A 25,085-nucleotide genomic window follows, 5' to 3' on the forward strand; every position below is an offset into this window, starting at 1 on the left:
CCTTGCTTCCGGAGGCCGGGCGACTGAGAGATTGGCGATCTAGAGGCTCCGAAGCGGGAGGCCTGATTGAGCTGGGCTCGAGTGGAGCCTGGAGCAGCGGATATGTCTGGGACACGTCCAAGCGGCGGCGCCTCCAAGGGGAATGGCGCGTAACGGGGGGGATTCAGGGGCTGGAAGGATCGTAGGTTGCGCTCGGGATCGAGACGGGCTGGGCGCGCGGAGCGGGTGGCGCATGGAGGGGCGGGGAGTCTCGAGACCGAGGGGGTGATTCCGGGAGGGCGCTAACTAAGGGGCGGCCTCGGGATCTTAAAACGCCTGGCACGAAGTTGGCTGAGCAGATGCAATGACGCGATGGTCTTTGTGGCCCTGAGGCCTTTGCAATGCTCCCTTAGAAATTCCCACGGTCTGGGAGGCTGGGAGAGGATCGCTAGGAGATGGCAGACGCCCCTGGATGTGATAAGAGACAAAACGTGTTGAGACTTGTAGGCCGTGAACATTGCATTACAGAGAAAGAGAAACACCACCATTCAGAGTGGCCCCTGTACAGTAACCTCACATAAACTTTGCATTCTAATAACAGGACAGGCCGACACCAGAGAACTAGAGAGGCCCACCTCCCACTCTTTCTTCCAAGCTGTGCCAAAGGTCAGTTTTGGCAACGTTGAGGAGGAGGTGGGAGAGAATGATAATTCTGGGGAAAGCAGTTCTCTATTAATGGAGTGAGTCGGATTTACAGTTAGTGTGAAGGGAAATTTTTCCACCGACAGTGAAAATACTATCAAGGAGTAACCAGCATTTGCAGCCGCTCTTTGCTCTGAACGCTGCCAGGAAAGTAGTCAGGGTGTTGCCTGGGAAGGTGTATTGGCCTTAGTGCTAGGCACCCACCTCCTTCCTGAGATGGGTACCTGCCATTTTCCGCATTCTCTTTCAGAGTAAGGGATGAGGACCACTGCACTTTTTTCGAATAATCTCCAGGCCTCGAAAAGTTACCAAGGGGACTTCCCTGGTGGTCCAGAGGCTAAGGCTCTGCGCTTCCGATGGAGGGGGTCTGGGTTCGATCCCTGGTCAGGGAACTAGATCCCACATACCGCAACTAAGAGTTCCCATGTGCTGCAACTAAGACCCGGTGCAGCCAGATAAATAAATAAATATTGAAAAGAAGAGAAGAAAAGAGAAGAGTTACCCAGAACACTTCGCTTCTCATCTGAATTGCTCACCCTACAAGGAATTTTTTAATTTATTTTTGTCTGCGTTGGGTCTTTGTTGCTGCATGCGGGCTTTCTCTAGTTGCGGCGAGCGGGGGCTACTCTTCTTTGCGGTGCGCAGGCTTCTCATTGCGGTGGCTTTTCTTGTGGAGCACGGCCTCTAGGTGCATGGGCTTAAGTAGTTGTGGCACGCAGGCTCAGTAGTTGTGGCTCGGAGGTTCTAGAGCGCAGGCTCAGTAGTTGTGGCTCACAGGCTTAGTTGCCCCACGGCATGTGGGATTTTCCCGGACCAGGGCTCAAACCCGTGTCCCCTGCATTGGCAGGTGGATTCTTAACCACTGCGCCACCAGGGAAGCCCTACAAGGAATTTTTAATTGATGGAAATGTTTTGATCTCTTGAATGGGTAAAGTGAGAGAAGGCTTGATCAACCTTGGACTCAACCACTGTTAAATCCAAATAATTTTTAAGCAGCCACTTTAATTTTCTTCATTAGGGAGGATGAGCCTGATGGGCAGAATTCGAATGAGCTGGACAGCGCTGTGAAGGAGCTGCAGGCAGCCCCCAGAGCCTTGAGATGGTAGGCAGAATGCAGAGTAGGTGTGTGGAAATGGGAGCCTGCCCTCACCCCTACTACCACCTCCAAGATCTTAACTGCATGAAGTACTTTGGGGGCTGGGTGGCCCCAAAGAAGAGTGATGGTTAGGAGCATTGATAGCAAACTTATTAATGGGACTTCCCTGGCGGTCCAGTGGTTAAGACTCCACGCTTCCAATGCAGGGGGCGTGGGTTTGACCCCTGGTCCAGGGAACTAAGATCCTGCGTGTCATGTGACACGGCCAGAGGGGAAAAAAGAAACTTCTTATTAAACAGTAAGCAAGCATCTTTTTTGAGCCTCTGAATGTTCATCTGAAAGCATCCTTACATGTCTGTCACTGATCCTGAAGAGTCAGGGACATGGAATAGAGGAAAACGTTACATCCTGGCTGGCTGGGAGGGTTTGCGTGTGGCGTCTGGAAATCTGAGGGAAAAGGAGAGACTTCTGCCCACCGGATGGCACCCACAGTGGTGTCCACTGCTGGTTAGTGGGGGCCCTTTTCATGCTCTGAATGAGTCTATTCTCAAAACTCAGAAAACCATAAAGGGCCTCTGTCTATAAATGCCATTGGTGCGCCTTTTCCTCTGGTGACTTGGCGAAAGGCAAAACAGTTCATTCTGCATTGTTGGTTTCAGTACACGTTCACTGTCTCATCTTGTTAATGTGATTTGTTTTTCCCATTTTAGGCACCAAAAACCAAGAAGGGATTGAAAGGTGAGTGGAGATGGAACACCACCCTTACACCAAAAATAATTCCCCCACTTTGGGTCCACACATAACTTAGACGTGTCTGTCTGAATGTTCTCAGTGTGAGTCTTGCTGATTTCCCCATAATCCCATAGGCAGCTTTGGTTTTCCTAGGGAATTCCTTATGCTGCCTCATTGGCCCTTGGAGTAATTCAGAAATAAACAACAGATGGGACTTGGGGAAAAAAAATCCTTCTTGTTGAAGTATTTGTATCTAGAAGTATACCGTTGGGGTTAAGGGTGGTAAAGGCACTGAAGCTTGAGCTGAGAACTAATTCGGTACTCACGCCTGGGTTTCCCCTACATGCTGCATCGGAAAGTGGCCAAGGTGGTGTGTCTTCAAACCAGCTTGGCAGGGGCGGGCGCTCAGCTGGAAGGGGACAAGGAGACTGGTGGTATGAAAGAAGCTTGTATATATGCCTAGAAATCCTGAACACTTTTCCCAAAGAAGCATCTGGGCTTTGTTCAGAGTCTGGAAGACTGGCTTGTTGGCCAGTGTGTCACGTAGCATGTAGGTTCTACTGAAAAATCTTCACCATCATCCTTTGAGAAAGTTATTTTCAAATTCCACCCTGGGGTCTTTCAACAAAGCATTGTGACTTGTTGCCAGGAGTTAGAAAACATCTCATGGCCAGTGAAGAGAGAGCCAAGCCTAAGTCCCAACCTCTGAGGGCTCTGAGGTCCCGGATGAGGTCTCAAGACATGAGGCCCTAAGGACCATTCTTTCCTCCTGAAGTCACAGTGGCCCCTTTTCTGTTCCAGGTTCCATCGATGATGTCCTTGGTGACCTCCTGGGAGATGAGAGTAAGTGCCCCTTTGCTGGAATCCCCTGATTTAGGCTTGCTCTTTTTTTTTTGAATTGAGATAAAATCCAGTCCTTGGTGACCTCCTGGGAGATGAGAGTAAGTGCCCCTTTGCTGGAATCCCCTGATTTAGGCTTGCTCTTTTTTTTTTTGAATTGAGATAAAATCCACATAAAGTTCACTTTTTTTTTTCAATTTATTTATTTTTGGCTACATTTGGTCTTCGTTGCTGTGCGCGGGCTTTCTCTAGTCGAGGCGAGCGGGGACTACTCTTCGTTGCAGCGCACGTGCTTCTCATTGCCGTGGCTTGTCTTTGCTAACGGAGCACGGGCTCTAGGTGTGCGGGCTTCAGTAGTTGTGGCACATGGGCTCAGTAGTTGTGGCTCGCAGGCTCTAGAGCACAGGCTCAGTAGTTGTAGCGCACAGGCTTTGTTGCTCCGTGGCATGTGGGGTCTTCCCGGAGCAGGGCTCGAACCCTAGTCCCCTGCATTGGCAGGCAGATTCTTAACCACTGCGCCACCAGGGAAGTCCAAAGTTCACTCTTTTAAAGTGTACAATTCAGTGGCATTTAGTATATTCACAGAGTTGTGCAACCATCACCACAGTCGAATTCCAGAACTTTTTCATCACCCCATGAAGAAACTCCATACCATTAGTGTCACTCCTCATTCTCCCCTCCCCCACCCCTAGGCAACCACTTATTGAACTTTCTTTCTCTATGAATTTGCCTAGTCTGGGCATTTTACGTGAAATGGAATCATACAGTGTGAGACTTTTGCATTTGGCTTCTTTCACTTTCCATAATGTTTTTGAGGTCTGTCCACATTGTAGCATTCCTCTCTTCATTCCTTTCCACGCTGGGACAATAATATTCCATTGTATGATATATCTCGTTCTGTTTGGTCATTCGTCAGTTGATAGACATTTGGGTGGCTTCCACATTTTGGCTAGGCTATTATGAATAATGCTGTTATGAACCTCCAGGTACAAGTTTTTGTGTGGGCATATGTGTTCAGTTCTTTTGGGTGTGAATTTAGGAGTTGAATTACTGGGGTATGTGGTAACTCTATGTTTAACTTTTTGAGGACCCGCCAAACTATTTTCCACAGCACCTGTATCATTTTACATTCCCACCAGCAGTGTAAGAGGTTTCCAGTTTCTCCACATCCTTGCCAATACTTGTTATTTTCATTTTGATTATAGCCATCTTAGTGGGTGAAAAGTTGCATCTCGTGATTTCCATGGGCATTTCCCTAATGACTAATTGTTGCTGAACATGTTTTCATGTGTTTCCTGGCCGTTTATATCTTTGGAGAAAGGTCTATTCAGATCTTTGCCCAGTTTTCTTTTTTTTAAATTTTTATAAATTTATTTTATTTATTTTTGGCTGCGTTGGGTCTTCGTTGCTGGGCGCAGGCTTTTCTCTGATTCCGGTGAGCGGGGGCTACTCTTCATTGCGGTGCGCGGGCTTCTCATTGCGGTGGCTTCTCTTTGTTGTGGAGCACGGGCTCTAGGCGCAGGGGCTTCAGTAGTTGCGGCACGCGGGCTTAGTTGCTCCACAGCATGTGGGATCTTCCTGGACCAGGGCTCGAACCCGTGTCCCCTGCATTGGCAGGCAGATTCTTAACCACTGCGCTACCAGGGAAGCCCTGCCCAGTTTTTAAATTGGGTTGTTTATCTTGTTATTGTTGAGTTGTACGAGTTCCTTCTATATTCTGGACATTAGTCCCTTACCCTGTGTGTCCGTGTCTGCTGCACTGAGAAGCAGGGCTTCGGGGTCATGCACAGCTCACCAGGGACAACAAGGCCGAGGTTCCCCGCACCTGGCCCATAAGAACCCACAAAGCACAGGCCCATGGACGATGGCAGTGCCTTGCTGTTCCTGCATTTCCATGGGGCTGCGGTGGCATGGGAGTAGCCTCTTCATTTGAAACCAGTTGGGTTGACTTCCTGCTTGGAAACATACCGCTCCCTCCCCCATTCTGGTTTTTAAGGGACCTGCCTACAGGGCCAGTTTACTTCCTCCAAAAAGGCCTCTCTTTCAGTAGGAAGGTGTGGGAGACAGCTTGGTGGGGAACTTGCAATCCTTTTCCCCTTGACTCCAGTTCTCTGTGACCGAATCACATCTTTTGTTTTCTTTTTTCCCAGCGACACCGCCTGAGAAGCCTGTTAAACTAGCTTCACGTGCCAGAGACACCACAGGTGCAGCTCAGGCGCTCCCTCCCTCAAGGGCTAGAGCAAAGTGAGCACACGGGGCTGGCCTGGGCATCCAAGCCCCGTTTCAGGCCCAATGCTCCTCCCCCTCCCCCACCCACCCACCACTTTCCACTCACTGTGGGCCCCGCTTGTAGTGTCACCACCTCCCGGTCCTCCCGTCAGCTCCTGGGCAGTGAAGGAGCCTGGAGGAGTGTGAAGAGAACTGAACTGGAGGTCGGAGGTTCTGGCTTCTAGTCCTACATAGGTTATTTACTGTGTCAACTTGGGCAATTCCTGAACCTCTCTGAGCCTCAATTTTCTTACCCTCAGAATAAGAGGATAGGCCTAGATAGGTGCCTCCCAGATTGTGTCTGTCCTCCTGAGAGTTGCGAGATAGGGAGACACTTTGTGAGCTCTCTGCCCTCCACCTTCATTTTAGCCCAAGCAGTTCTGTTTTTCTCTCTTACCTGTTGTTTTTAAAGGGCTCTACTGCTTTAAAAAAGTTTTAAAATCACTGCATTAGGTGACCTGTGAAATTCCTTTCAGCAACTCTGTTCCTCCAGAAAAGAGTCTATTCAGGTTCACTTGGACTCTTTAAGCCACTTCTCCCTCCTTAGAATCATCTAGTGCCCCGGGGACCATTCGTGGGTGGGTGCTGACTCTGCCCCTTTGCAGGTCCCTCTTGGAAGATGATGCCTTCAGCACCAGGGCAGGCCTGGCAGGAGCTGATGCTGAGGTGAGCCTGGCGCATTCCCTGCTCCTCACTGACCCTACTTATCCCCAGAGACAGTGAGATGAGTGTTGTGCTGAGGGGCTGCCCACGGAGGTTTAGAAGTCCCTGCGAAGCCAGTTCGTTCTTCAAAGGGCTGCTGGGGCTTCCCTGGTGGCGCAGTGGTTAAGAATCCACCTGCCAATGCAGGGGACACGGGTTCGAGCCCTGGTCCGGGAAGATCCCACATGCCGCGGAGCAACTAAGCCCGCGAGCCACAGCTACTGAGCCTGCGCTCTAGAGCCTGCGAGCCACAACTACTGAGCCCTCGTGCCACAACTACTGAGCCCATGGGCCACAACTACTGAAGCCTGCGTGCCTAGAGCCCGTGCTCTGCAGCAAGAGAAGCCACCACAATGAGAAGACTGTGTACTGCAACGAAGAGTAGCCCCCGCTTGCTGCAACTAGAGAAAGCCTGTGCACAGCAACGAAGACCCAACACAGCCATAAATGAATGAATGAATGAATGAATGGCTGCTGAGTGGACCCAAGGCAGCATCCTTTTCCTTTCTACCAGTGAGATGAGCTAGAAAGTAGAGCTCCGAGCAACTGCTTTAGGCTCGATGTTGCCACTTCTAACTGTGCTTCCCATAATAAACTCCACGCTGTCCAATCACGTGGATGGAAAGTAGCCTAATTTGAGTCCTATGATGGCTGTGCACTTACTGCTGGGAGGACCGGAAAGTGGCAGTGCTTCCTGGGTGTCCACAACTGGGCAGGCTTGACTTCCTACAATACCTGAGCCCCGAGTGAGGGCAGGACCCTCCAGTTTATGCCCCCTGACCCAGCTCTGCTCCTGCCCTAACAGAAGCAAGGCAACAAGGGCCCTGAGCTTTGTTGGACCTTGACTAACACGCCTCGTCACCTCCCATCTTGTAGGTTTCAGACATCTCCGATGCAGACCCGCAGGCTCTGCTCCAGGCCATGAAGGTAAGGAAACAGCTTGCACGATGCGGGGAGCCAGGGACACGGGGTGGGATACTATTTTGTGCCAAGCCTTCATTCTCCCTCTCATTTCTTCTTTTACAATTTGTATTTCTGAGCCCCACCTCATGCAAGAATGGCATTCATGAGCTCTTGCCCTCCCTGCCCCTCTGGGTATAAATCAGTTTTCCTGGTTTATGGAAATTCACCCACCCAGAGACACAGTCACATCACAGGCCTCTGGTGAAATGGGGCTGCCTCCCCCCGTGAGGAAAGGGGGAGACCGTTTCCCCTAAATCTTGTTCTTTTTTTTTTTTGGCCACACTGCCCTCACCAGGGATTGAACCCGGGCCATGGCAGTGAAAGCCCAGAATCTTAACCACTGGGCCACCAGGGAATTCCCTCCTAAATCTTGTTCTTACTCTTTCTCCAGATTTCTCCTCACATCCCCGGCCAAGTCCACTTTAGTACAGCTGTCCTCTTGTCAGATAGAGCCCCAAGCTGATCTTTGCAATGGAATTTTAAGACATAGATTTATAAGCACCATCTCATGGGGCTCGGGTGGCCTGGCTGGGGTCTAAAATGTTGAGTGGTCCTATTTTCTCCCTCCCCTTCTGTCCAGCAGCATCCTCTCACCTGACCTCCGCTTCATGTCCCTTCTGGTTAACCCATGCTGCCACAGGCCAGGGCTGAGCGCTTGCTTTCAGCCCTGTGGGGCCCTGAAGGGTTGGAGTCTGTTTCCTTCTTGGCTCCGGAATCAGCTTCTTTAACCTCAGTTTGAAATTGCTCCTCCCCAAGACCAGGCAGCTGGGCCCCCTGGGCGTGACCCTCGAGTCCTCTGACTAGTCGATAGTGGTGGCTCTGAGTCTCTCATTCCAGAACCACGAGCTGAACCCTCCACCCACTCTGCTTACCTTTGGTTCCATTATCTTTCCCAACTCACCTTTCTTCTGAATAGTTTTCTCATTCTTTTGTTTCCTCACATTTCTGCCAACCGCCCTTGGAGCGCCAACCGCACTTATCAAAATCGCCATGCTCCCAGTCTGTACCAAGGGCTTGTGGCAACCAGGGAGTCCCCGACCATCTTCCTCTCCCAGCTTGCTTATGGTGGTTTTTAATGCCCTTACCGTAGACCATTCATTGACCCAGAATAGCCTCCTTCTCATACCTCTGCCTCTGTTGTCAGTTTGCTTCTCCTGACCCAGGCAGGCTAAGGAATCCAGATGAAAAAGACATTTTTTTAAAGGCTTTGTATTTTGCAGGCTTCTTCATGCCTCTTTTTTTTTTTTTTTCCAGGCCGAGCTGCTCGGCTTGCGGTATCTTGGTTCTCTGACCAGGGAGCGATTGAACCCGGGCCCCCTGCAGTGGAGGCGCGGAGTCCTAACCACCAGACCACCAGGGAATTCCTGAGATCAAATTTTTCTTGACTTTGGACAGAGGGTTATCTTCTTGCCTCAGGTCCCTTGTCACTGCCCAGTGGTAGTCCCTTGGGGAGTCTTAAACCCCAGGATCCTGCTGTTTCGTTTCTACTGCAAATAGCTTTGACGTTCGCTAAGCCTTTGTGAGAAGCTGCTGAAAGCAGGTTTTAGGCACCCTCTCATTCTAGCATCAAGGCAGGAGCTGCCGGTGGGGCTGATAGGAGTACCAACCTGAGACCTTTCAGCTTATCTGAGATCGACTATGTTGAGTCTTTGGGCTTTCGCCCTGCCTCTGTCCTTGTTCAGTCCCCCACCCCAAGTCCCCATTTGTTCCATATGGAAGTTGGAGGCAACACCCTCACCAGGCTGCTCAGAGCATGAGGGTGTTTAGCACCCGCTGGCTGAGCCCCTGTGGGGATTCCTCCCCCCTCCCTGCTTTTCCAGGATCTGGATGAAATGGATGCTGACCTCCTGGGTCTGAAGAAGTCTAATCTAGCCTCAAGCAAAAGGTCTGCAAAGGGTTCTGGGAAAGAAGAGCAGCCTAGTCCTCATAAACCTGCTGGTGTGTTAACAGCCAATGAGAAACGTGAGTGAGACATAGGTCCGCGAATCAAGGGACATTTTGGGGATGTGGGAGGTGCTTAGAGGGTAGCTCTCAGCCCTGTGGGTTTTCTCTGCCTGGGATGGAGAGGCCAGGAGCTCATTGTGTGCGTGTGTGTTAGAGTATTTATAGTGGGGGAGGGAGACAGGTTGAGCTTTCCTCCTTCCTACGGCTCTTGCAGTCCCTCTAAGTCCAACATGGCAGCTCCTGGAGGAGACATTTGAGTTAAATTGGAGAATTTTATGGTAGCCTGTGCATCTCCCAAACCTATGTCCCTGTTGGAGCAACTTGTGAATAGGGGGCCAGAGGTAGCTTCCAGACCACATTTCCCGGCCAGAAGCCTGTTTGAGAACCGGAGAGGTGTAGCCCCATCCCATGGCTGTGTCCACGGCCACAAGCCCTCAGCCTCCAGGCAGAAGTGTGCGCCAGCCCAGTGGTCCCAGTCTTGGTCTGGCAGAACGTAGGCCAGGAGAGATCCAGGCCTGTGACCTTGCCTTCCCTTTGCTCCCTGCAGGAGATGCCATTCCCACCAAGAAGCTATCTCCCTCTCCCACCAGCCTTGGGCATCAGTACAGGAAGTTCTCCTTCGAAGGTACCACAGTCCCTGCAGTCACACCTCTGGGGTGCTTCAGTTTTGAGAGTGCAGTAGGCTGGGCGATGCTTACTTGCTTGCCCGAGGCCGGGCCACTGTGTATGTCAGAAGAGGAGCAGAGAGCTCGTGCCGCTGGTTTTGTTCCTCATGAATTCAGGGAGGGACTAATTATGTTCTACCGGCTGGCATGTCTGGGGCACTTATTTGCAAGGACTTTGAAGCCAGGTGTCAAACTGAAGACTTTATAAAGTGTGGGGAAAAGTTCCTTTTCCTTCATGAATGCGTGGAAGTTTTACTTCTCTTCTCATGCCTCAGTGCAGGCCCTGAAGCCCGGGCCACTCTCCCTGCTTCCTCTCCCCTGGCCCAGCCTGGTCTGTGTCCGAGCCCCGCTAACCCAGGCCCCCAGATGCCGAGCGGCTTGTATAGATATCAGAGCGGCTAGAAATCTCCAGTAGAGCAATAACTCCCCTAGCACAGCACAGCGCTTGTTTTCCTGAACGAAGTGTGCAGTCTTCCCTTTGCTTCCCCTTCTGGCCGTGAGACTTGGAAGACCCGTTGGCAGGACTTCTCTCTGATGATGAGGAAGGAATCGCCAAGAAGCTGCCGGGGACGGAGAGTAAAACAGCTTCCGTAAAGAGCCCAGCCCCGGCCAGAGATCAAGGTGGGGTGGGCGTGTTACCCATTCCCGGGGCAGGTGCAGTTGGCTAACTGAACTTTCCGGTGCAGAGCCAGACACCCCACCAGGCAGGGACCACAGGTCTCAGATCCTGGACCAAGAGGTTATCAGTCTCTGGGAACGGGGAGGGGGGATGCAGGAGCCCGGGGGTGGGGCTGTGGGCGTGGGGCTGGGGAAGCTGGGTGCTGTGGGCAGACCAGACACTGCCATGCCCGCTCTTCCACCCAAAGGCCAGGGTTGCAGGGAAACGCCCCCCTCGACCCATTCAAACATCACCGTTGCAGCCAGAAGGCTGTGGGCATTGTGCCCTGTGTTCTGTCCCTTAGCGCCCTCTATCACTCTAACTCCTGGGAACACTCCAGTCCGAAAGAAAGAAGAGTTGCTCTTTGACGATGGGGACGACATCATGGCCACCCTGGGGTTTGGAGACAGCCCCAAAGCGGAGAGGAGGCACACGGGAGACCAGTAAGGGTCCCTGTGAGCGGAGAGTCCCTCCCTGGCCAGGGAAAAGCGAGAGGGAGGGTACAGTGGGGCCCCCCAGGAGCCCCTTGTGTTCACATGTACCAGCCCTATGTCCCATCCTGCAGGGAAGGGCCCCTCCCTGCCCGCTCCAAGCTGGATGAGCTGCTGGGTCGGGGCACTGCCGCCAAACTCCTGGCCCGTCCGGGCACCAGGGAGCATGGGGAATTCAAGCTGGACAAGAAGTATCAGCGGCCACAGGGTGAGGAGCTTGTGGGGCAGGGGCGGTGGGGAGTGGACCCCCAGAACAGGATTTTACCACAAGCCATGATAAGAAATAAGCTTTACATCATGACACACCTTTAATTATTCACGTTTATTACTGAGACAAAAAATGTCAGGAAATAATAGTCACCACATTCAGTGTATGTGTTCTTTGACTAATAAATACATTGGCTGCGACTCATTCAATTAGTATTTCCACCTGCTAATAGGCAGCAGCTCACGGTTTGAAAAACACTGCCCTGGACCAGTGTTCCTCCGTTCAGAGCATCGGCCCATGGGCCATCTGTTGAGAATCACGCTCGTGACACGCACGGCTCACCACGCCTCACCTGCAGGGGGTCTGCGGCAGGGCCTGCTGGTACACTCTTAACAGCTCCTGGGTGATGTTTTGTAGGCTGGAGCCTGAGTGTTGACAGACGCCCAGCCCCTCACCCTGCTTTCTCCACAGCAGCTTCCCTATCACTCGTCTTACCCATCAGGCTGCCAGTTCAGCTTTTCTTAAACAAAGAATTCTGCAGCTACAGAAGAAGAGTTTGAGTCCCCCTGCTCTAGATCACAGGTTCCTTCATTCACAGACAAAGAAGACCCCGGGGGTGACGAGGACTTCACCTTTGGGGCCTATCAGCCCACCGTGGGCTCCTCCGAGGGCCGGCAGTCCCGCCGGCAGTCTGTCAGGTAAGTGGGGCCTGCAAGGAGCTTGGCCTTGGAGGCAGGTTGCCCGCTGGGAAAATGGGCGGAATCCAAGATGTCTTTCATGGGTGTTCATGGTGTTCTATGGACATCACTCAGCTTGCCGCGGCTCTGGCTGTGCAGGGCCCCGGGCATCACGACTTCTTAGCATGGGCCCCATAGTCACCCCCAGCAGTGGAGGGAAAGGCCCGTCAGGGGCCTCTTGGGACAGGCTGCTTGCCCTGCCTTAGACCCCCCACTTCTCTGTCTTGAAGTAGGTTCTTTGAAGGCGGCACAGACCCCAAGGGAGAACCAGGCTCCAGACAGAGCACCCCAGCAGCATCCAGCCCTACCCAGCCCAGGAGGGGAGGTGCTGACTGGCTGGGCCTCAAGGACGAAGGCCTGGACCTGCTCCCTTCCTCCCCGACCAGGGAGGCTCGGAGGGGCCCCCCTCCCGCCAGCCACCACTCTGCCCCGGCCGGGCTGCCCTCCCTGGGGGCACAACCACCAACCGAGGGTACCGGTTCTCCTGCCGAAGGCAGCCAGCCTTCCCAGCCAGGAGCGTCTGGGAAGAAGGAGGAGGACTGGCTGAGCCATGCCCTGTCTCGGAAGAAGTCCCAAGGTCTGTCCGGAGAGGAGCACGACGCAGCCTGTAAGGGCCAGCACTTGGTAGGGGCGCTGCCTTCCGACAGGTAGGGGCTTGGGCCGCTGTCCCTTTAATTTTCTTTTTTTTAATATTTATTTTATTTGGCTGTGCTGGGTATTAGCTGCAGCACGAGGTGTCTTTGTTGCCATGTGCGGGATCTTCGTTGAGGCGTGCGGGATCTTTTTTAGTTGCAGCATGCGAACTCTTAGTTGCGGCAAGTCGGATCTAGTTCTCTGACCAGGAATCAAACCCACTCCCCCCTGCATTGGGAGCGCGGAGTCTTAGCCACTGTGCCACCAACGAAGTCCCAGGGCTGCTGTCTCCAGTGGAAGGAGGACCCTGCTGTCTCAGTGCCTCGGTCGGGAGTGCCCACAGCGTGCCTCAGAGCAGAGCACCGCCTCTCGGCCGTGCTTCTCCCCTTCTTTAGGTGCTGGGGAGAGTGTCCAGCTCCCTGCCTTTGCTCAGATGAAAGCACGAGGGAGCTGGGGGGCTGCCGACGCTCACTCCCTGACTGCTGTGGGGACAGGTGCTGACCTGATCGGGCAGGAGACCGAGGGCGCCCTTATGGCAAACACACAGCCATCCCGGTGCCTCTGAGCAGGGGCTCTGTCCACAGCGCCCTCGGGCTGGTGGGACACCCAGCGTCCAACTGCCCTGCTGACCGAGCTAAGGCAGGCAATGCGTGCACGGGTTGGAGCCGCTCGTGCTCCTGGGGACCCGCGCGTGCTCTTGGGGACACGCTCGTGCTCCTGGGGAGTGTTCGAGAAGGGGAGGCCGCAGGATGTGAGCGGCCCTGAGGGGGCTGGCGAGGCCGGGACTGTCCAGAGGAAGCAGCAGGATGCTCTGCGGCTGGAGCGAAGGGGAGGCGAGGCAGGGCGCTCATGTGACAGGCCAGGGATGTCACCCAGCCCTGGGGTTGGGGTGAATGAGGAGGGCGGTTTGGACCTGGACCTGAAACCGAGGTGATCCCGAGAGCCGAGAAAGAAGGGGGAGCACCAGACAGGAGAAGCGAGGAGCCCAAAGGGTGCTGGAGCCGGCGGGAGGGTGAGTGAGCAGGCCCTCCGCCGAAGCTGAGCGAGCCGCGTGGACCGGCGCACGGCCTTGCTGCCCGTAACAGGCCTGTGGTCGCTCCTGGGACATCATCAGGGGGTCCCAGTGAGCACTGAGGCCAGGACGGGCTACGGAAGGCCAGGCACTCAGACTTGGGAGGAGAATTACCAAGACGGGATGGTTAGGAACAGGAGGAAGGCTGAGGGGAGGCGGGAAGAGGGGCGGCCACACAGCTTCACTCGTGGGCTTTGTCCCAGCCCGTCTTGGTCCAGCCTAACCCGGACCTTCTGCCTCCTTCACTTTAACATTTACTTCCTCAGCCAGCCTGCTGCCGGCACCCAAGGGCTCGAGCCAGCAGCCGCCGGGGGGACCCCAGGCACGGCAGCACAGAGGCCGCCTGCCCGGCCTGCCACCTCAGGGTACATTCATGGCGGGGCTGCGGGTAGGGGAGGTGCGGCGGGGTGGCCCGGGCCCCCTTCCCTAGAGCGGCGGACGGCTGTGCTGGGCTCCTCGTGGTCAGCGTGGCGTGTGGTATCCCAGACCACGTAGCAGGCCCACGGAGTAAGGGGGCCGGAAGCTGGGTCCCCGTCCCCTTTTCCCAGCTGAGACCTCACTCTTAGTAAACTACCAGCCTCCAGGCCTTTGCAGTCAGTGACTTGAACCTGACATTTTCCTTTCCTGCTGGGCCGACCCTCCCCTGCTCCCGGCGTCCTACACAGAAGGCTCTTCAGCTTGCCACCCCCATTACTGTGTCCTCAGGTCCCCCGTGACTTGGAAGCCCGCTGCCTCGGCCCTCCACGCGGGTGACCCAAAGAGGGGAGCAGCCCCTGGAGATTGCTCCGGCACTGGTTTGTCTTCTGCTTTGCTCGAGGGGTGTAACTCTGGGCAGAGGAGAGACACTGAGAGCTTCCTTCGGGGGCCCTGGCAGACGAGGGAAGCTGGGCTCTCCCGAGCACACACCCAGCCCGCGGGGCCTCCCTGCACCCCCTGCTCATTTCTCTGCTGTTGATTTTTCAGAGCCTGCAATTGGTTTCCCAAGCTCCCAGGAAGCCCCAGGGCTCTCTGTGCCTGTCCAGGTAGGGAGGGTGAACCAACAGGTGTAGGTTTCGGGCCCGTGGAACAATTCTCACGTGCTCAGAGGCAACACCTGCCAAACCTGACAAGCTGCTGGGAGGCAGGCACCGTGCTATCAGCTAGCTCCCCCGGCGCTCCCCGCCAGCACTTTCCGAGACGCTCCCGGGCAGGTTTGGGCGCGGATTCGCCAGCATCAGTAGGGAAGTGAGGTGGCACCCGGGTGGGGGCAGCTGGGAAGGCTCTAATCAGAAAGCAGGGCCGCGGGTGTCCTGCTGCTCTGTCTAGAAAGCCTCCTCCATCCTTGCCATCCTCCCACTGCACCGCCTCTGTTTCCCAGGTGCAGCGGCGCCGGTGACCCCCGGGCCTGAGGAGGCCTAGCCCCACGGGGCCACCTCCCGGGTAACCCGGAAGTGCCTTTGAGATGGTGGGTGGTGGGCAGCCTTCGGGAACCAGAACGGCTGTCCGCGTTGGGGCTTCAGGCCTGACAGAAAGGGCCTGGGTCACAACCTTTTGTTGTCGCCAAGGCTCTGCTGGGACTCGGCTGTTTATCCAGGGATCTGGAACCCTTTCTGGGAGGATGCTGTTCTGAGGGCGGAAGGGAGACTCATCTTCCCCAGCGAGACCTGCGAGGGGAGGGGCAGTGACCATTTGACGCTCCCGGGCCTCATCCTTGGCCTCTCGGTGTCACGACCTTGTCCCCGTCTACAGCCCCAGATCAGACACAGGGCCTGGGAGGTCCAGTGAGTGAGGGCCAGAGGTGGGTGAGCTCAGCTGAGTCCCTGGCCCCTACCTGACAGGGAACATCCCTCCCCTTCTCCTCCAGTCCCTGCTCCCAGAGTCCCTGGCCTGGAGCCTGCTGCCCGGCTCCGAGTACCAGCAGCAGCTCCTGGCGGCACAGGCTCAGCTTCAGAGGGGCACTGCCGAGCTCCAGGCCGACCTCCTGCAGAGCCAGGCCCGGCTGGCGGAGCTCGAGGCCCAGGTGCGGGGCAGAGGGGCAGCCGGCTCCGGGGGCAGGGCTGAAGTGGGAGCGGGCCACGTGACGGCCGGACGGCTTCCCCAGGCGGTCTGAGGGACCCTGCCCCCCACAACACACACAACCCGTCCCTCCCGCCGTCTCCCAGGTGCGGAAGCTCGAGCTGGAGCGGACGCAGCACCTGCTGCTGCTGGAAAGTTTGCAGCAGAGGCACCAGGCAGACCTGGAGCTCATCGACAGCGCCCACAGGTACCCCCCGCCTCTCCGGCCCGGACTTCCGGTGGCTCATGGCCGGCCCCAGCTCCCGTGCTCTGAGAGGCCCTTCGGGTGGCCGCCGGCACCTCCTGAGCCCCGTGATTGGGTGTGCTGTTGGCAGGAGCCGAGTCAAGGTGCTAGAAACATCGTACCAGCAACGGGAAGAGCGTCTGCGGAGAGAGAACGAGGAGCTGTGTGCCCAGTATCTGTCGCGCTGCCAGGAGGCTGAGCAGGCCCGCGCCGAGCTCACAGCCCAGCACCAGCGGCGCTTGGCGGCCACCGTGCAGGAGAAGGACCAGGAGATGGAGCGGCTCCGGGAGCTGCAGCGGTGAGGGGGAGGCCCGGGGGCAGGGGGGCTGCCTGCAAGGGTGGCCAGGGGAAGCCAATTGCTGTGAGACCCCAAGCCATGGGCTCAGCAGCCTCTGGACCGAGGCTTGACCCCTTCCATTCTGGGAAAGGACCTAGGCCGAGCTCACTGCCCCATCGCCCCACAAGTGGGGACCCATGACTCCTACAGAGCGGGGAGGGCATACCGGCAGGGCCCAAGGTCACTAGCTGTTCGGGCAGGGCCTGGCAGCAGCAAGCAACCCGAGGGCTAACTCAGCACCGGTGAACCCACTCACCGGCCCCATTTCTCGAGCCTAGTAACTAGTTGGCCCTGGAAAAGGTCGTGCCTGGCGCGTTGATCTGGTTACCTTTCTAGATGAGAGCAAAACTAAGAAAAAGCACGTGAGGGAGTTGGCCGACGGGGTAGAGCCGCCCTTTTCACACGGCTCAGACTGGCCAGACACGAAAGGGTTGTCGGCACACCTGTCGAGTGTCCTTTGCTGCATAACAAGGAATCTGCCCCCAGAGAGTGGATGTGGCACTGAGGCAGCAAGACAGATAAGGCAGAGGAGCCGGGGAAAGTGAGGCCGTGCCCGGAGATGGGGAGGAGAGGCCCACGGAGCATGGAGCACCCGGAGGCAGGCCCCTCCCACGCAGAGCCGCCCTCCCCGCTGTCCCCCAGGGCCTCCATCCTGGAGATGCGCAAGGACCACGAGGAGCAGCTGCAGCGGCTGAAGCTGCTGAAGGACCGGGAGATCGACGCCGTCACCAGCGCCACCTCCCATACGCGGTAGGCGCGCCATCCAGGCCCTGCCCGCCTGGCGCGGCCCTGCTGGGCTCCACAGGCCGCCGTGACCTGAGCCCCCCGCAGGTCCCTGAATGGCATCATCGAGCAGATGGAGAAGTTCTCCAGCAGCCTGCACGAGCTGTCCTCCCGCGTGGAGGCCTCGCACCTCAGCACTGCCCAGGAGCGGGAGCTGGGGATCCGGCAGCGAGACGAGCAGCTCCGAGGTACCGCAGGCCACACGTGCCTCTCTCCTGTCCCCCGTGGTGGGAAGGTGGGCGGGCAATGAGTGCCCTGTGGCCGCCCCCAGCGCTGCAGGAGAGGCTGAGCCGGCAGCAGCGGGACATGGAGGAGGAGCGGGGCCGGCTGCAGGAGGTCATCGGGAAGATGGAGGCGCGCCTGGGCGAGCAGAGCCGGCTGCTGGAGCAGGTGGGGCGCGTCCTCCTGCCGCAGGGCCTGTCTCCCCCCGGGCACCCAGGGGATGGCAGCTGTACTCTGACCTTGCCTCCTGGGCCTCGGGACTCTCCTCTGGAATGTCTCTCCTGCCCTTTCCTGCCTCTGCAGGGGCTCCCACCTCCCCACCTCCAGAAGCGCCCCAGGCCTACCCCATCCAGCTCCTACCTGCTCATCAGGGATGCCTGGGACTTTCGGAGAAGTGCTCTTGCCTTCTGAGCTGTAACAGATAACGTATTTAAACTCCCTACGTATCTTCCAGGTATGAGAGCGAGCCTCGTTCTTTAGAAAATCATGGCTTTTCATGCTCACCTCAGCAGCACATTGTACTAAAACTGACGCAACGCAGAGAAGATTAGCATGGCCCTGCGCAAGGATGACGCAAATTCGTGAGGTGTTCCGTATTTTAATAAGCGTGCTTAAACAGTTGGCTGTACTTATGGGGACTTCCCCGGTGGTCCAGGGGTTAGGACTCCATGCTTTCATTGCAGGGGGCCCGGGTTCAATCCCTGGCCAGAAAACTAAGATCCCACAAGCTGGGCAGCACAGCCAAAAAAAAAATTAAAATAAAACAATTGGCTGTACTTATGAAAAAACTCAAATTGACCCCTACCTTATGCCAAACAAAAAAGCAATCCCTGATGGAATTGATCCAATAAATATTTGATGAGTTCAGAAATAATAATACCTTTTCTTTTTCTGTACAAGGTTATAAGGTGATACATCTCATTGAAAAAATTAAAATAACAGGCAACAATAAAGAAAATAAAAATTACCCACTAGCCAGAGATAGCCATTGATGACATCACATGTATCCTGTAGACATATCAGTACATAGACACAGATGTTTTTACATCGTGAACCACATTTATTCAGCCCTTCATTCGGTGCTGTATTCAGCGCCTGTCTCGGGCCAGGCTTGTGTGTGCCCTGAGTCCCCTGGCATACGGTGTCATGCCCACCCTGGTGCTCTTTCCCTGTTGGATGACAAGAGACAGGCGGGCAGTGCTGTAGTTGGCGATTCAGGGAGCAGGGATGTTGCTGTTCTTTAGCCCTTTGGAGCCACAAGGTGCCTCTCTCAGCAGCGGTTCCCGAGCCATCAGCCTCAGCACAGTTAATCCCAGCAGCTGGGCCCCGGCAGGCCTCAGGCTCCTTCCCATTTTCACCGCTCAGGAAAGGATGTGTTTGTGGGAGAAGCCAGAGGAGGGCGGTTTGCACGGCTCCCCAGGGCACGTTCCGGCCTGAATGGGGGCAGGCGGAGCATCCAGGGGGGCGCGAGCCCTCAGCCCTGACCCTGCCCGGCCCGCAGGAACGCTGGCGGGTGAACGCCGAGCAGTCCAAGGCCGAGTCCGCGCAGCGCGCTCTGGAGGAGCAGAGGAAGGTGGTGGCCCAGCAGATGGCCATGGAGCGGGAGGAGATGGAGAGGGCCAGGGTGAGCCCGGCCACAGCGCGTTCAGCTCCGTCCCTGCCACTGCACCCAGGGGTGCTCACCTGTGCCCTCACGCCCTCGCCCCAGAGTGCCTGCGCCCAGGGATGCTCACCTGTGCCCTCGCCCCAGAGTGCCTGCGCCCAGGGGTGCTCACCTGTGCCCTCACGCCCTCGCCCCAGAGTGCCTGCACCCAGGGATGCTCACCTGTGCCCTCACGCCCTCGCCCCAGAGTGCCCTGCTGGAGGAGCAGAAGTCCGTCATGCACAAATGTGGGGAGGAGCGGCGGCGCCTGGCGGCCGAGTGGGCCGAGTTCTGTGCACAGCAGAAGCTGAGTAAGGAGCGGGCCGAGCGTGCGGTGGAGCGGGCGCTGCAGGTGGACACCCAGCGGGAGGGCACCCTCGTCAGCCTGGCCAAGGTAAGACCCAGAGCCTCCCCGGACAGCGGGAAGCCCAGGCAGCCCTGCCCCTCTCCCCACCCCTGGGCCTCACAGCCCCTCCGTCAGGACGTGTCAGCTTAGTAAAGAGCGCAGCGGTAACAGGAGTATAGGAATTAAAACAACAGTCATCGTAATAACTACTTCCTTTTATCGTATCATCGCAGGTACTTTCTACGCATTTGCTCATTAACTCCTCATCACGTTCCCGTGACTTAGATATTCTAGAAATCGGATTCCGAGAAGTTGAGCGCGGGGGCGAGGGGCTGCAGCGGGGCTTGGCCCCAGGTCTCCCACCACCTCCTCCCAGAGTCAGGGCGGAGCCGAGCCACAGCCATGAGGCAGGGTGGCCAGCGGGTCCTCGGAACCCTGAGCAGAGCCCAGTTCAGCTCCGGGGAGGAGGCTGCAGAGAGGCTTTGCTGTCTCCAGGAACAGGCAGAGCTGAAGCTCAGGGCAAGTGAGCTCCGGGCCAAAGAGGACCAGCTGGCGGCCGAGAGGGAGGCTCTGGAACGGGAGCGCCGGGAGCTGCGGCTGGAGAAGGAGAGGGTCAGCGCCGCCGCCCAGCGCATCAGGCTGCGCGCTGAGGAGGTGGAGAGCATGAGCCAGGTGCCCAGCGGCTCAGCCCCTGGGCGTGGGCAGTGCACCCACCCCGCAAGCCCAGCTGACCCAGGCGGCCTCCCCGCAGGTGGCCTCGCAGAAGTACGAGGAGGGGGAGCGGGCCCTGCGCGAGGCCCGGCAGGTGCAGGCGGAGCAGCAGGCCCGGCTGCAGCTGGTGCAGCGGCAGCAGGAGCAGCTGCGGCAGCAGGAGCGGCACGTGCACCAGGCAAGGCTCTTCCTGCCTCCCGCTCCCCCCGCTCCCGGGGCATCCCTACCCCCACCCCTGCCCCCAGCCTTCTGCCCTCACAGCTGTGTCCTCTCTGGGGGGACGGGGACAGGAGAATCTGAGTCTGGCCCAGCAGCGGCTGCAGCTGGATCGTATCCGACAGGACCTGCCCTCCGGGCCCGTGGGGCTGCTCTCCAGGGCCCAGGGCTCGGCAGCCTCTGGTCTGAGTGGTAAGTGGCTGCAGGCGGGTGGGACGTTGGCTCGGCCGGCCCACTGGGCAGGGCAGGGCCAGCAACACCCTGCCCACGCCTCCTGTGTGCTCAGGTTAGGGGGCAGCTGGGTTTTAAAGTCATCTTGGGTTTTTTGTTTGTTTATTTATTTCTGGCTGCGTTGGGTCTTCGTTGCTGTGCGCGGGCTTTCTCTAGTTGCTGCGAGCGGGGGCTACTCTTCGTCGTGGTGCGCGGGCTTCTCATGGCGGTGGCTTCTCTTGTTGCGGAGCACGGGCTCTAGGCACGCGGGCTTCGGTAGTTGTGCCTCAGGGGCTCTAGAGCGCTGCAGTCCCTGACTCCGTCCTCCTTGGCCTTTACAGCCATCATGGCTCCTGTCCCCCCGGCTCCTCAGTGCAGCCAGCTGCCAGCCAGCCTGGGCCCCTCGCACCTCTACGCCAAGCTGGTGCTGCTGAAACACACAGCTGAGCAGGTGAGCTTCCCAGAGCAGATGCCGCCCCGGCCCAGGCCCGCCTACTCCCCCTGGACTTAGGGCTCCTCGTGTTCACACTGGGGACAAGCAGCTCAGGCAGAGGCAGGAGGGAGCACAGCCTGGCCCCGGGGAGGGCTGAGCCCACCCCCTGGAGGAGAGCAGCAGCGCAGACTGCTTAGAGGACACGTCTCAGAGATGCTCACCGCGTCACTGATGGAGCATTTCCTACATGCCAGGCTCTGTGCCGTGCCTGATAAGCTTGTACCCTCCCACAGCCCTACCAGGCAGGTCATGTTATTGTCTCCAGTTTACAGACAGGCTTAGAGGGATGAAGTCACGTGCGAACACGTGGCCCCACTGGGCGTGAGCGCTGGTGTCTCACTCCAGTGTGTGTGCTCGTTCCCTGCCCCACCCCCACTGACTCCCAGAGCCAGGCTGAGCCAGGATGCGAGTGAGAGGGGCCCCGAGGGAGGGCTGCTCGGCTGGCACCCAGGGTCCAGCTCACTCTCAGTCCAGCAACCCCGCGTCCCTGCGCACAGAAACGGGGCAGGAGGGAACCAGAGGGTGGCTGCTCACTCAGCCCTGCCTTTCAGGACCGTGACTTCCTGGAGAACGAGCAGTTCTTCCTGGAGACCCTGAAGAAAGCCTCCTACAACGTGACGTCGCATTCAGCCTGAAGGCCCCACTGCCTCCTCAGCAGAGGCCTGACTCTAGAACCGGCCCACTGCCCACTGGCCTCCAGCGCCGAGCAGGGGGGCCAGGGAGGGCCCTGCAATGCCCAGGGCCTGACTACAGCTCTTCCTGTGGACAGGGTGCCGGCGCGTTCTTTCCGACCTCCGGCCCGTGCGGAGGCAGGCAGGCGCCCCCGTGCCTCTCAGGCTCCCCAGGAGGCAGCAGCCTCTGGGGACACGCGAGGCTGAGGACATCTCAGCCCCACGACACCGTCAGCGCCGGCGTCGGTGCTCCAGCCCCGCAGACGTCCGGCTCAGGGCCCAGCGTCTGACTGGGCTCTGTGGGCCCCTCGGCCCCTCAGCCCATCGATGGTCTGGGGATCTTTTCGCCTGGGCCTCTTCTGAGGCGGGGGGTCTTCTCGACTCCCTTGCCACGAGGAGTCTGCTGCCCTCCCGGCCTGAGAGGCCAGCAGAGGGAGCGCCGGGTCTCCTCCCTGATGGGGACATAGAGTCAGGCCGCAAATTTTCAAGAGCCTTCGAGCCTCCTGGCCACGGGAGTGGGAGGTGCTGCAGGGGCAGGAAGGGCGCTGGGCCCGGAGGCTTTTACCTCGCAGGCTGGCCTGCCCTTGGGACTCAGCCAGCCCGTCCTGCCGCCAAGCTGGCATGCAAAGCCCCCGCCTTGTTCCCAGCTGCCGCGGCAGCGGACTCACCAGCACAGACGCTGGCCTCATCGGCGTCTTCTAATGCGCTCCGCAGAGGCAGAGGGGGCTGCGGGTGACAGTGAGGTGTGGGGAGGGACAGAAGGCTTTTCTCCATGCTGTTCACTTGCCACAAAACCCCGGCCAGTGGGAACAAAGATGACAGAGCAAGAGCCCCTGCCTTGGAGGATACAGAGCGCCGAGGACCATGAGGGGCCGCACCCCGGCTGCTGTCCCAGGTGGGGGGCTCCGCCCTTCTCCACGTGTGGGCAGAGGGCCAAGGCCGGCCAGAGGGGTGCCAGGAGAGGGGTGGGAGGATTGGTAGTTGTCTCCTGCAGACCCAAGGACTCAACTAATAAAATCACAATCAACCTCTAGAGCGGCTTCTCTCACCTCCCATCAGAGGGGACCGTCTGGGGAGCAGGAAGGTGGTGGAGGAGAGGGTAGTGCCGAGTGGGGTGTGAGCGGGCACAGGTGCATCTCTGCTCTTTTAGAGCAGCTTGCAGAGGGAGCTCATTTATATACAGCCTCTTGGACCCACTAAATTGCTATGTTCTTCTTTTTTTTTTTTTGGCCGTGAGGCTTGTGGGATCTTAGTTCCCCAACCAGGGATTGAACCCGGGCCCTCAGCAGTGAAAGCTCAGAGTCCTAACCACTGGACCGCCAGGGAATTCCCTAAATTGCAGTATTCTTAATGATTGGATTCTTAGAATCTGCCATGGCTCATCAGAGTTTGAACCTATTTCTCGGAAATGTTTGCTCTGTAGGGCTGTTATTTGCTGTAATAACTCTCCAGCCCCATACTCCCCTGGCTGGACCACAAGCAGGAGAAGGGTGTGATTATCACCCCTACTTCGCAGATGAAGGGACTGAGACTCAGAGGTTCAATAATCTGCCGAAGGTGACGCAGCAAACAGCAGAACCTGGATTTGAGTTCTGCTTGGACAGATTCCAAAGCCCCAGGCGCTCAGCCACATCACTGCTGGCTCCTTCTAGAAAAGCTGCTGCACACGGTGCTTCTGTGAAGTAGAAGATCCCCGAGCCGCTGCGTGGGGTGGTGCCCACACAGAGGAGGGAAGCATTCGCGTCCCATTAGAAGCCTTGTCGAAGCTTGGAATTCAATCCTCTCAACACACACTTAACGAATTCCCACCTGTGTGAAGGGCCGGAGGTGGGTCTAAGGTTGGGCCCAGCCTGGGAGCAGCTGGCATTTAAGCAGTCACCTGACAGATATGTGGGCGATCACAGGCACATATTGGGGGAGGGTGCAGGGAGACCCAACAGGAATGAGTTTAGAATTAGGGGGCAGGTCGACGAGGCTCTGTTTACCTTGTTAAAGTTTGAATTTTTATCTTCAGGGCAATGGGTATTCATTGAAGGGTTTGTTGTTTTGTTTGTTTGTTTGTTTTTGCGGTACGCGGGCCTCTCACTGTTGTGGCCTCTCCCGTTGCGGAGCACAGGCTCTGGATGCGCGGGCTCAGCGGCCATGGCTCACGGGCCCAGCCGCTCCGCGGCACGTGGGATCTTCCCGGACCGGGGCACGAACCCGTGTCGCCTGCATCGGCAGGCGGACTCTCAACCACTGCGCCACCAGGAAAGCCCCATTGAAGGGTTTTAAACAGGGTGGAACCATCTTTGTGTTTTAGAAAAAGTACTGTGGCTCTGGGTGGAGAACAGACCAACCGGAGTGGGGCAAGAGTGCGGGCAGGGAAGCGGGCAGAAGGCTGTCTGCCGTGGTATAGGGGAGACGGGACAGTACAGCACCGGGCGTGGCACTGAGGGACCTGGTGCCTGACATGCAGGCAGGGTCAGGAAGGAAGATGTGTCGAGGACGACCCCCAGGTTGCTGTCCTCGGCAACTGGGTGCCCATGGAACAGCCAAGTAGACACGTTCCACGGCCACTTAGTTACGGTGACACATCACCCAGTGCCTGTAACTGCTCTGGATCCCTGTCACTGGCGTTGAGGTGTGGCAGGTGGCTTACACACCCCCTTTTCATTAACGTTCTCCCACGCCACAGGTGGAAGACGGCTGCACACAGGAGTGAGTGTTAACGTATCTGCTGATCTTTCTTTTTCCCTTCAAAATTATAAACAACTCCTCAAGGTCATAAACCCAGATGTTCCCTGTAGAAAGAGAAATATTGGTGGAAAGTAATGATGATCAAAGACACTGGCTGGACTAATACTTCCAGTTTCAAGAGTTATTCATGTTTATTATTTGCCTCAAGTTGATACCAGTGGGAATCCCTGCTAGGCCTTTCAAACAGTTAAAATCCCAGCAAGCCCCATTCTTAGAGGGTTCTAGGACAGCGAGAGAACAGGAGTGTTTTTCAAAAGTAAGGAATAATGGACAAATAACAGTCATCTGATTGACTAGCAAGCCCTGTGCCTCTGCCCCGGAGGCCCCATGAGTCTTCATCTCTAGAGGGGCAGGCTGGGGTGGGGGTGGGTTTAGAGGCATGTAGAAGAGGATTCAGAAACAAAAGGAGAAGATAAAATAGCAAAGGAGGCCAGATTCAAACACGGGCAGGACATCAAGCATACAGGAACCCCTGTGCTCCTCCCGGCCTGAGGCACAGTCCTGGTCTGCTCACAACCTTCAGCTCTGCTCTTCCATCAGCAGAATTTCACAAATTAATAAGCAGTGCCTCCAGGAACTTCCCTGGGGGGTCCAGGGGTTAAGACTCCACGCTTCCACTGCAGGGGGTATGAGTTAGATCCCCGGTCGGTCGGGGAACTAAGATCCCACATGCCACACGACGCGGCCAAAATAATAAAATAAGTAACATCTGAATAAAAATGAAAATATTAAAAATAAGCAATGACT

At 56.9% G+C, this 25,085-nt stretch overlaps 1 protein-coding gene and 1 non-coding gene across 6 annotated transcripts; both read left to right on the forward strand.

Annotated features, from left to right (window-relative positions):
* The first annotated feature begins 17 nt into the window (after positions 1-17).
* On the forward strand, positions 18-22,632 carry FBF1 (Fas binding factor 1). 5 transcript variants are annotated; one of them, XM_060133433.1, is made up of 30 exons: positions 18-149; positions 1,704-1,783; positions 2,488-2,515; positions 3,311-3,352; positions 5,500-5,593; positions 6,223-6,283; positions 7,196-7,246; positions 9,103-9,244; positions 9,774-9,851; positions 10,393-10,512; positions 10,812-10,992; positions 11,115-11,248; positions 11,847-11,946; positions 12,216-12,632; positions 13,957-14,055; positions 14,396-14,484; positions 14,654-14,712; positions 15,534-15,689; positions 15,832-15,932; positions 16,060-16,266; positions 16,948-17,055; positions 17,137-17,276; positions 17,360-17,478; positions 18,812-18,934; positions 19,161-19,346; positions 19,794-19,970; positions 20,050-20,187; positions 20,300-20,417; positions 20,777-20,886; positions 21,480-22,632. In XM_060133433.1, the coding sequence occupies exons 2-30, from the start codon at positions 1,781-1,783 to the stop codon at positions 21,561-21,563; spliced, it is 3,465 nt and encodes a 1,154-aa protein (XP_059989416.1). In that variant the 5' UTR covers positions 18-149; positions 1,704-1,780; the 3' UTR covers positions 21,564-22,632. The 5 variants fall into 5 exon arrangements, with proteins under 5 accessions (XP_059989416.1, XP_059989415.1, XP_059989417.1 ...); XM_060133432.1 differs by lacking the exon at positions 1,704-1,783 and adding an exon at positions 581-645 and having other exon boundaries at positions 18-145; positions 10,854-10,992; XM_060133434.1 differs by lacking the exon at positions 1,704-1,783 and having other exon boundaries at positions 43-145.
* LOC132512414 (U6 spliceosomal RNA) lies at positions 17,807-17,911 on the forward strand. Its single transcript, XR_009538144.1, has one exon. It is a non-coding gene; the product is annotated as a U6 spliceosomal RNA (small nuclear RNA).
* Positions 22,633-25,085: the final 2,453 nt, after the last annotated feature.

Source organism: Lagenorhynchus albirostris, chromosome 20 (assembly GCF_949774975.1).
Source record: "Lagenorhynchus albirostris chromosome 20, mLagAlb1.1, whole genome shotgun sequence".
NCBI lineage: Eukaryota > Metazoa > Chordata > Mammalia > Artiodactyla > Delphinidae > Lagenorhynchus > Lagenorhynchus albirostris.